Source organism: Thalassophryne amazonica, chromosome 19 (assembly GCF_902500255.1).
Source record: "Thalassophryne amazonica chromosome 19, fThaAma1.1, whole genome shotgun sequence".
Lineage (NCBI taxonomy): Eukaryota > Metazoa > Chordata > Actinopteri > Batrachoidiformes > Batrachoididae > Thalassophryne > Thalassophryne amazonica.
Window position 1 is genome coordinate 27,582,312 of NC_047121.1, and position 11,593 is coordinate 27,593,904.

At 40.4% G+C, this 11,593-nt stretch overlaps 2 protein-coding genes across 3 annotated transcripts in view; one reads left to right on the plus strand and one right to left on the minus strand.

Annotated features, from left to right (window-relative positions):
• ldah (lipid droplet associated hydrolase) overlaps nucleotides 1–11,338 on the minus strand; it is a 32,070-nt gene extending 20,732 nt beyond the window's left edge. The window contains exon 1 of the mRNA XM_034195346.1: nucleotides 11,324–11,338. The gene's annotated coding sequence lies outside the window, so the exon portion shown is untranslated. The remainder of the gene's footprint in view (nucleotides 1–11,323) is intronic.
• Nucleotides 1,952–7,018, plus strand: clec14a (C-type lectin domain containing 14A). 2 transcript variants are annotated; one of them, XM_034195343.1, is made up of 2 exons: nucleotides 1,952–2,203; nucleotides 5,153–7,018. In XM_034195343.1, exon 2 carries the CDS (start codon nucleotides 5,191–5,193, stop codon nucleotides 6,514–6,516), a length of 1,326 nt encoding a protein of 441 aa, XP_034051234.1. In that variant the 5' UTR covers nucleotides 1,952–2,203; nucleotides 5,153–5,190; the 3' UTR covers nucleotides 6,517–7,018. The 2 variants fall into 2 exon arrangements, with proteins under 2 accessions (XP_034051234.1, XP_034051233.1); XM_034195342.1 differs by having other exon boundaries at nucleotides 1,953–2,201; nucleotides 5,149–7,018.
• Nucleotides 11,339–11,593: the final 255 nt, after the last annotated feature.

An 11,593-nucleotide genomic window follows, 5' to 3' on the forward strand; every position in this document is an offset into this window, starting at 1 on the left:
CTGTCGGAATCTCTTTGTCTGAATAGCCACTGCAGACGGCGCGCGTTGCTTTATCAACATTTTTTCTGGACCTGTGAGGGATATCCGAGTGGACACTATTCGAGAAATTAAGCTGGTTTTCGGTGAAAAGTTTAACGGCTGATGAGAGATTATGGGATGTTTCTGTCGCTGTAAGGACTTCCCACGGAGCGGGACGTCGCGCAGCGCTTCCAGGCACCGTCGTCGGCCTGTTTCAACCTGAAAACATTCTAATTTAAGGCTTAATTCACCCAGGACGTCGTGAGAGAACAGAGAAGATTCAGAACAGGCCGGCATGAGGACTTTATGCGGACATTCCACTGTTTAAGGACATTTTGTAATGAAAGACGTGCGCGCAAATTCGCCGAGTTGTTTCCGTGACGACTCGGCGAATCTGTGTGCGCCGCGACAGGAAAAACACCTCCGTGTTGAAAACCATTTGTAAAATTCAGGCGGCTTTTGATGGCTTTCAACAAGTGAGTAACTGAGAAATTGTTTAACAGCTTGGGCATGTTCCAACTTGCCCGTTAAGGTTTCCAACACGGAGGTGTTTTTCCTGTCGCGAACCCCCCGCAGTCGGGTTCGGCCCGACATGCGACTCTGCCCGCACGTTCTTTCATTACAAAATGTCCGTTAACAATGGAATGTCCGAATAAACTCCTCATGCCGACTTCTTCTGAATTCTCTGACGACTTACTGGGTCAACAGAGCCTGAAATGTGGAAGTTTTCAACTTGAAACGGCGAGACGCTGCCGCCTCGAAGCGCAGATCGCCGTCAGGCACCGTGGGCCGTCCTTACGGCGACACTATCAGACCAAAATCTCTCATCAGCCGTTAAAATTTTTACCGAAAACCAGCTGAATTTATCGAATGGTGTCCACTCAGTTGTGCCTTACAGTTTTTGAAAAAAATTTTATCAAACAAAGCAGCAGTCTCTGAGCCATTCCTAAACAATGAAAAAAATCGACGAGAGGGTGGGCCACTCCTCACTCAAAGACTGCCCACAGGCGAATGACGTAACCGACAGGCGTGAAAAAACTCTCGCACGAGGGTTCAAGCATGTCTGATGTAATCACACGTGATTCAAATCCATATGGTTTTTGAAAAAAATAATAAGGTCAGATACTTTTATCACAGACCTCGTATCTCTGTTTCTGTCTGTGTGTCAATGTGTGTGTGTGTGTGTGTGTGTGTGTCTGTGTATTGTCAGTGTGTCTGTCACTATACACTCTAAAAAATTATCCGCTGTCTCAACGAGAAAAAGTAATGTGAAAATTTCAACTTAAGTTATTTCAACTTAACTAAAGAAGTTTTGTGGCATTAACTCTTTTAAAAAATATATGCAAATTGTTACATCAGTTTTTCTCATTGAGACAGCAGTTCTTTGATTAGAGTGTATATCAGTATGTCTGTGTATTGATGCATGCGTGTGTGTGTGTGTGTGTGTGTGTGTGTGTGTGTGTGTGTGTGTGTGTGTGTGTGTGTGTGTGTGTGTGTGTGTGTGTGTGTGTGTGTGTGTGTGTGTGTGTGTGTGTGTGTGTGTGTGTGTGTGTGTCAGATCACTTTAAATTGAGTTTGAGGGGGAAGGAAGCCTCTGACGGCCTTAATAACTCGCTGTCTGTTAATCTCACTTCAGAATTTCGACAGCAGTTTTGTTTTGCTCGACATCATGAAAAATCTATGACTTGCACCAACATCATTTTTCTCTTTTTCTTTTCTTTTAGGTTGATTTCATTCCATGTATTCTGTGTTTTTTGCTCTTTTCTTGCTGCAGTTGTTTAATTTCCTGTGATAGACTGGCGTCCTGTCCAGGGTGCACCCCGCCTCATGCCCTGTGACTGCTGGGATAGATTCCAGCACACCCCCCCCCCCACTCCTCCACCCCACCCCAAATGACCCTTAACTTGGAGTAAGCAGCTGAATGAAGATGAGTGAGTGAGTGAATTCTTTCATTTCTCTAGAGGAAACCATCTCTCTTTATCGAGACCCGGCACACTTCCTGTAACAGAGGGAGAAGGGGCGGAGGGTGAGGTCATCTGCTGGGTTGGTGGGCAAGGTGGGCGAGGCACCACTCAGTCTGTCAGCAGAGCTACTGTACAGCACAAACTCCTCACCGCACTACAAACTGAGAAGTATGAGCTGAGGAATCATTTTACTGCCACTGAGCCACCGAGAGACCGCTGGTAAGAAACGGCTCCCTCAAAATTTCAGGAACACACAACTTATGTTCCAGATAAATGGAATAAATGCATTTGTTCTCCTCCAATCTCCTCTAATCTATTCATTCTTTCTTGTTTAGAATGATTCTTGTGCTCATTTAGTGGAAATGTGCTATTTATTTATTTGTTTGTTTGTTTGTTCTGACTGGTGATTCAGTCGTTTAATGCACATTTAGCTCCATATTTAAAGGTGTGGTTCAACAGTTCGTCTGTGAGCTGCTTCCCTGTTTGGGGACAGACAGTTTCAGACAAAGGCTTTAAGATTGAGCAAAGTTTTATTAAGAAAAAATAACTTCATTAGAATGTCATTCTGAGAGTTTTCTGCTTTCTGTCTTTAGTCTTCTGGATTTTGCATTGGTTCAGCAGATTGTCACAGATCAAATCTCACTCTCTGAGTCTCATCACTCTGGACCCGTCCAGGTCCTCGTGTCTCCCAAAAGCACTCTTGGCTCCAAATCAGAAAGTGGATAATTGAATGATTGGTTGTGGTGCATGAACGGCTGGCACTGTGACACGCTAAAACCACACCTCTGCCTAATAGACATGTTTACTAGGCTTTGGAAAAGCCTAGGCTTGTATGCTGTAAAATGTAGTGACTGTAGAAACAGATTCCCTTCAGGCGGTTAACATCATAACTCAAAAACAACAAATACTGTCATCTTTTAAGTCTCCAAATTAAAAGTACACAAGACAAGGACCAACTGATTCAATGCTAGATAACTTTGATTCACCCGAAAAGCACATTTCTTTTGGTTGTGTGGTGTATATGTACAGTTGTATGCAAAAGTTTGGGCACCCCTGATGATTTTGATGATTTTCCTTTATAAATCATTTGTTGCTTGGATCAGCAATTTCAGTTATATATACCATATAGCAGACAAACACAGTGATATTTGAGAAGGAAAATGACGTTTATAGGATTTACAGAAAGTGTGCAATAATGAAACAAAATTGGGCAGGTGTATAAATTTGGGCACCCTTTTCATTTTATTGATTTGAATACATTTAGCACTAATTACTGGAACACAAAATTGGTTTGGTAAGCTCATTGACCCTTGACCTCCTTACACAGGTGAATCCAATCATGAGAAAGGGTATTTAAGGTGGCCATTTACAAATGTTTCTCCTCTTTGCATCTCTTCTAATGAGTAGCAACATGGGAGCCTCTAAACAACTCTCAAATGACCTGAAAACAAAGAATATTCAACATCATTGTTTAGTGGAAGGATACAAAAAGCTATCTCAGAGATTTCAGCTGTCAGTTTCCACTTTGAGGAACATAGTGAGGAAATGGAAGACCACGGGCACAGTACTAGTTAAGGCCTGAAGTGGCAGGCCAAGAAAAATCTCAGATAAGCTGAAGTGAAGAATGGTGAGAACAGTCATAATCAACCCACACACCTGCTCCAAAGACCTACAACATGATTTTGCTGCAGATAGTGTCTCTGTGCATCGTTCAGCTATGCAGCGCACTTTGCACAAGGAAATGCTGTATGGGAGAGTAATGCATCACACCACAAACAGAGTCACTTGAGGTATGCTAAAGCATATTTGGACAAGCCAGCTTCATTTTGGAATAAGGTGCTGTGGACTGATGAAACTAAAATTGAGTTATTTGGACATAACAAGGGGCGGTATGCATGGCTGAAATAGAACACAGCATTCCAAGAAAAACGCTTGCTACCTACAGTAAAATTTTGAGGTGGTTCCATCATGCTGTGAGGCTGTGTGGCTAGTGCAGGTACTGGGAATCTTGTTAAAGATGAGGGTCACATGGACTCCAGTCAATATCAGCAGATTCTTGAGAATAATGTTCATGAATCAGTGACAAAGTTGAAGTTGCGCCGGGGCTGGATCTTTCAACAAGATAACAACCATAAACACTGCTCAGAATCTACTAAGGCATTCATGCAGAGGAACAAGTACAATGTTCTGGAATGGCCATCTCAGTCCCCAGACCTGAATATTATTGAAAATCTGTGATGTGATTTTAAGCGGGCTGTCCATGCTCAGAAACCAACAAACCTGAGATGTTTTGTAAAGAAGATTGGCCCAAAATACCTTCAGCCAGAATCCAGACTCTCACTGGAAGCTATAGGAAGCATTTAGAGGCTGTAATTTCTGCAAAAGGAAGATCTACTAAATATTGATGTATTTTTTCTGTTGGGGTGCCCAAATTTATGCACCTGCCTAATTTTGTTTAAAGAATTATTGCACACTTTCAGTAAATCCTAGAAACTTCATTTCACTTCTCAAATATCATTGTGTTTGTCTGCTACATGATATATTTAACTGAAATTCCTGATCCAAACAACCAATGATTTATAAAGGAAAATCATGGAAATCATCAGGGGTGCCCAAATGTTTGCATACAACTGTATGCATAGTACTTCCGGAACGTATTCACAGCGCTTCACTTTTTCCACATTTTGTTATGTCACAGCCTTATTAAAAAATGAATTAAATTTATTTTTTCCTTCAAAATTCTACACAAAGTACCCCATAATGACAATGAAATTTTTTGAAGAGTTTTGCAAATTTATTGAAAATTAAAAAAAAAAAAAAGCTAGGAAATCAGATGTACATACGTGTTCACAGCCTTTGTCATGAAGCTCAAAACTGGGCTCAGTAGTTCAGGTTTTAGTCACCAAACAATCTGAATATTCATTTTGAATGAATGCAGCTGAACTGTAAATGAATTGTGATACATTCACTTTTGTAAGGGTGATTTTCTCAATTCTTGCTCTTGCCTTGGTCACTTATTTTTTTGTTTTATGTGTCCACTGTCCTTGTTACATTGAGTGCCCCATTTCTACATTATCATAACTGTTTTTTAATTGTATATTAATGAAATTTACACTTTTGTATGTACACAAACATACATTTATTGTTATCATCTTTGTTTGGACAGGTGACATCATCATTGGAGGAGGAGGAGGAGGAGTTAGAGAACATGGTGTCCCGGCTCTTCTCCTGCTGGGGTTACCTTTGGGTCACGTTCCTGCTTGGAATCATCTGCACCAACCTTGGGCAGATGCAACAATATAAAATCAACTACAATCATATTAACTTTGATGAAGCTCTGGCAGCATGTGACCCCAATGACCTCACGACCTTTGCCACAAAAAAAGAAGCCACAGAAATCCTCAATCTTATCTCTGCATCAAATAAGTTGGGGCAGAAACACTTAAACTTCTGGGTGGGGTTAAGGAAGGCCAAGCACAACTGTGTTTTGGACACACTGCCACTGAAAGGCTTCAAGTGGACAGCGGATGGAAGTCAGAGGTCAGAGGTTCACCAATGGAGGGTGATGCCAGTGGGTACCTGCACTACAGCTCGCTGCGCGATACTGTCGGTTGACTTTAACTCATCGACTGTGATTGACTGGGGTCTGGTTTCTGTCTCCTGTAACAAAAGGCATCCCTTCATCTGCAAGAGTACAGAAAGGCCGACAGCAGGGAGACATAAAGTGCTGCCCGAGGAGACAAAGACAAGTGCCACAACACTTCCACCAAAGACAGCGACACCAACACCACGACTAATTACACCAGAACCAGGTAAAGCACAACACCAACCAACCAATCAGCCTAAACCAGGACCAGAGCCGGGGTTGAAGTCATGCCTGGTGACCCACATGCAAGGTGCCCGTGCTCTCATGCCAGATCCCGAAAACAGCAGCAGATTAAAGGTGGAGTGTTGGTCAGGTGTTCAAGTGGAGCTCCATTGTTCAGGCCAGCCCGCCACATGGCAGATGAACAGATCCTCTGTTGACTTCAGCACTGTTTGCTTGGCCTGTAGAAACGGATTCAAGAGAGACAAATCTGGAAAGTGTGTGGACATCAATGAATGCATAAGTGACAACGCCCTCTGCAGGCATCATTGCCTGAACACTGAGGGCTCCTATAAGTGCATATGTTACGACCAACACGGGGACCATCACAACGAGGACTCATCAGTGTGCACAGATATGACAAGTCTGAACCTGACCAACAGGCCCCATCTTCAGAGCAACCAGTCAAAGGCTGCTCCAACAACGAGTGGTGGTCACATCAGCACCACAGACAGAGATGGCTCCCTGTCGAACATCCTTATTGTCGTGGTGATTGCTGTGCTGGTGCTGGTGGCTCTGGTGGCTATCATTGCCGTGATAGTGAAGTGTTGCCTGATGAGGCGGATGAAAAAACGTGTCATGAAGAAAGTAGAGAAGATGACCTTGAAGCACAAAGATGTAGCCAGGGAGGATTCCTTTGAAAGAACCAATGAGAAGGAAGTAATATGAGTAAGCAGAGCTGTGATTGGTCAAGGCTGTGTGACAGTTGTTTTGAGTAAAGAAGTGTGTGATGATGTCATGATCCTCAATTCATATTACTGGGAATCAAAGAACATTTTCCAATCAATTACTGATTCCACTACATTTGGTCACCTTGTGTTGTTAGAATTAATTTCAAAATAAGTAAATAATTAATAAAATAAAATACTGAACATGGAAATGATAGAACAGGTTTGATTAAGAGACCATGTAGAATAATCCCACTGTAGAATATAGACCACTCCTGAATCACATATACCAGGAAGTGGGTGAAGACAATAGAACTTTATGATGTCATAAGTCAGATAAGATAAAAGGAAACACTAGCTCATCAAATTAAAGAAAGGAATGGAAGGAAGAATTCTGAGGCAAGCCCAGCTTCTCACCAAAATTTAATTGACACTTGCACAAAGGTTATCTGAAATCTGTCCAATACATTTTTGAGAGATGGTATGTATATTGTTAAAAAAAAGTGATCATATAACCTCTGCCTCTACTGTCTGGGTTCCCTTATACTAAGGGAGCTACAACCACTACCTTTGCACACACACCCTCCCCCCAGGACTAAACCAAATCAACTTTTTTAGGTTCCTTATATGACCCCAAAACACAATCAGGATGTTCCCAAAAATAAAAACTGGCCTCAAGCCAGTTATCCAAGATGGCGTCCAAGAAGGCCACCAAAATAGGTTTTTTCACTAAAACACCAATGATTTCTGCCATTATTAAGTCTATTGTTTGTTCCTACTATGTATTTTAATGATAAGGGTCTATTAGCGGCCATTTTGGATGCCATTTTGAATCTTAAACCTATGAATGAATTTAGTTTAGGCACAAATGAGTTTGCTGTGACTTGCAATGGTCTTCCCATTGAATCTCTGTGATATTTAAGTTGTTTATATGGTGTGTAAAGGTGTTTTAATGAAAAAAAAACCCTATTTTGGTGGGCATCTTGGATAACTGGCTTGAGGCTAGTTTTTATTTTTGGGAACATCCTGATTGTGTTTTGGGGTAATGTAAGGAACCTAAAACAGTTGGTTTGGTTTAGTCCTGGGTGGGGGTGGGGGGGGGGGGGTTGCAAAGGTAGTGGTCATAGCTCCCCTAGTATTAGGTAATAATTTCATTTAATTGGCTGGTAAATAACAAAAAAGCACTACATATTATTAAATGAATCCACCTTTAAGCCAAAGCTTCCCTAGAATCTGTTTGAAGATTCTTCCATTTTGTTTTTGAGTAAATCTGCTAAAAAATCAAATCAAAATCACAGTAATGATCAATACATTATCAGCTGATAAATAAGGTGTGGAGCTTATGTGATTTCTCCTCTCTATCTTTATTTAAATTCTAAGAAGGTATATCTATCTTGCAATGTTAAATAAATTGAAGATTGAGTTAAAATGCTAGTTTTCTGAAATGTTTGTTTTATGACATCACATAAACCTGATGCAACTAAAAGTCATACTTTGGACAATGATTGGCTATGGCATTCTCACACTTTAGACATTTGCTGTATTTCAAATTCCTGGAAAAATGTAGGTGTTATTTGATGTAATATACATTACAGTTGGTCAAATATCTATGGGTTTCTTAAAAATAAATAGGGGGAAGCGTCAAGGAAAACTCCTCCGTCACATCACATGATCGAATAGAGACAACATCAATCTATGCATGATTATTAATTTGAATAGTTTCATACTTTATCTCCTCTTGTATTAATACTATCATGTACAGATCACAGATAGCTTATGGTAAAGACACACGCACACACACATGCACGAGCACACACTTATAAGATTCATTATATTATAAGAAAAACACACAAAGTTAAAATTGATGCGTTAAAACACTGAATAGTTTTAGCTAACTTAGCACTTAGCTTCAAAGCTACACTTGCTGATGTTCAACAAGCTGCTTTCTTTGCTCCTGTCCTTTTTTCTTACATTATCACACATAAAGTCTATTTCTCACATGCATTGTGTCAAAATGATACACTGATAAAAATCATAGAACTCTGTTTTTTAGAGAACCTTTGTGGTAAATATTTGCTAGTTAGCTTTGAATCGCCTCATCCGCACCTCAAATGGCATGTCATGGCATCTGATCGCTCTGATTTTTCCCCTTCAGGGGTTGAAATTCTAAATTTTTTTCCAGACAGCATGAATTTTGATCTTACTGTCAGGATCATGTTAGGAGTCCCTTATTAAAACACTAAGGAATAAAATAATAGTGGTGCCGAAGAAAATTATTTTAATGACCAAAAGACTGTACAGCTTTAATGATGAAATCATGTAAGTAGTAAGTAGATTTTTGATATGGTGTTTAATAACAAAATGAATTTTTTTATTTGTATATTTCACTGTATTTTTTTGTTATGTGATACTTTTAGTGTCTCATTTATATAGATTTTATATTGAGCATTTGTAGTTCTAGAAGCAACAGTGGCTCACTGAAAAATGTAAGTGTAACAAAGACATTGACTGCAACTTTAATGCATTAAGTTTTCTTGTTGGTTTTTTAAGGATTTGCTTTTGTTTTGAAATCCATGAAATCGAAAGTGTTTTGCGCATAAAATGTAAACATATTTAGTTTGAAGATGATAATTACATTTGATTATGCATTAAATCAATTTTGAGTGATTTGGTTCATTTCTTTATCAATGTAATAAAATAACCAATCACCACTGTCTGTGCTGTTTGATATAAGCTGTCCCATTACAGCTGCTGCTGGTATGTTGTACAAGTTGGAAACAAATATTTTATGAGAAAAAAATAAGAATAATTTAATAAGAAAAAGGATACATCAGTCTTCAAATTAAATTATATTCCAGAAAGCTTATTAATTTATTGACTGATAACAAAATGGTGTAATAATAATAAGTAGAATATTTTGACCAATGCTTTTTAAAACTGTTGATTTAAATGGAAATATAATTATAATTATAATTAAAACTTTGTGTACAAAGGGTGTGTGTGTGTGTGGGGGGGGGGGGGGGGGGGGGGGGGGGTTGATGTGATACTAGTCACTGTCAATATTGCATCCAGGGTCTAAAGATGAAAGGTTGAGGTCTCAACAGCTTGCGAACTAATTCAGAAACAAATTTAGGCTGGTTGAATAAATATCTTGCACTTTAGCCCAAAAGCCTGGAGCTTTAGTTTGGGTTAAAAAGTCAAAGTTAATAGATAATGGAACTATCGAGGATTTGCACGGTACATGTCACACTGGTCTAAGCAAATAAAGTACCGTAAGTCAAATGTCTTTGTCACTCCCCTATCTATAAAAGTACTATTTTAACAGTTTTAAGGATATTTTAATTCAGTCCATCAATGTGTGAGAAATGCTGAAAAATAATTCTTGTGTAAGGTGGTCTACATGGTGGTCTGTGGCATTGTTGTTGTTTTATAGGGCCCTATTGTACACCTGGAGCAGTGCAAAGACCAGTGCAATTGTGTGTGTGTGTGTGTGTGTGTGTGTGTGTGTGTGTGTGTGTGTGTGTGTGTGTGTGTGTGTGTGTGTGTGTGTGTGTGTGTGTGTGTGGCACTGATCACACAAAAACCAGGGAGAGCTGGCATGGTATTCTTACAACCCCAGTTCCAATGAAGTTGGGACGTTGTGTAAAATATGAATAAAAACAGAATACAATGATTTTCAAATCCTCTTCAACCTATATTCAATTGAGTACACCACAAAGATAAGATATTTAATGTTCAATCTAAACTTTATTGTTTTTGTGCAAATATTTGCTCATTTTGAAATGGATGCCTGCAACACGTTTCAAAAAAACTGGGACAGTGGTATGTTTACTACTGTGTTACATCACCTTTCCTTCTAACAACACTGAATAAACGTTTGGGAACTGAGGACACTAATTGTTGAGGCTTTGTGGGTGAAATTCTTTCCCATTCTCGCTTGATGTACGACTTCAGTTGTTCAACAGTCCGGGGTCTCCATTGTCATATTTTGCGCATCATAATGCGTCACACATTTTCAATGGGCGACAGGTCTGGACTGCAGGCAGGCCAGTCTAGTACCCACACTCTTTTACTATGATGCCACGCTGTTGTAACACGTGCAGAATGTGGCTTGACTTTGTCTTGCTGAAACAAGCAGGGACGTCCCTGAAAAAGATGTTGCTTGGATGGCAGCATGTGTTGCTCCAAAACCTGGATGTATTGATGGTGCCATCACAGGTGTGTAAGTTGCCCACAGTTGCCATTACAGAGGTCAGACATTTCCTGTAGTTTGCACACACTGCAGCAGGGATTTTGGTCCACTCCTCCATACAGATCTTCTCCAAATCTTTCAGGTTTGGAGTTTCAGCTCCCTCCAAAGATTTTCTATTGAGTTCAGGTCTGGAGACTGGCCAAGGCCACTCCAGGACCTTGAAATGCTTCTTACGGAACCCCGCCTTAGTTGCCCTGGCTGTGTGTTTGGGGTCATTGTCATGCTGGAAGACCCAGCCATGACCCATCTTCAATGCTCTTACTGAGGGAAGGAGGTTGTTTGCCAAAATCTCACAATACATGACCCCATCCATCCTCCCTTCAATATGGTGCAGTCGTCCTGTCCCCTTTGCAGAAGAGCACCCCCACAGTATGATGTTTCCACCCCATGCTTCACGGTTGGGATGGTTTTCTTGGGGTTGTTCTCATCCTCCAAACATGGTAAGTGGAGTTGATTCCAAAAAGCTCTATTCTGGTCTCCTCTGACCACATGACCTTCTCCCATGCCTCCTCTGGATCATCCAGATGGTCACTGGTGAACTTCAAACGGCCTGGACATGTGCTGGCTTGAGCAGGGGGACCTTGCTGCCCTGCAGGATTTTAAACCATGACAGCATCATGTGTTACTAATGTAATCTTTGTGACTGTGGTCCCAGCTCTCTTCAGGAAATTGACCAGGTCCTCCTGTGTAGTTCTGAGCTTTCTCAGAATCATCCTTACCCCACAAAGTGAGATCTTGTATGGAATCCCAGACCAAGGGAGATTGACAGTCATCTTGTGTTTCTTCCACTTTCTAATAAATAATCATAACAGTTGTCTTCTACCAA

Excerpts from the sequence above, each read along its gene's own strand:
- clec14a (XM_034195343.1), top strand. The coding sequence starts at position 5,191 with ATGGTGTCCCGGCTCTTCTCCTGCTGGGGTTACCTTTGGGTCACGTTC.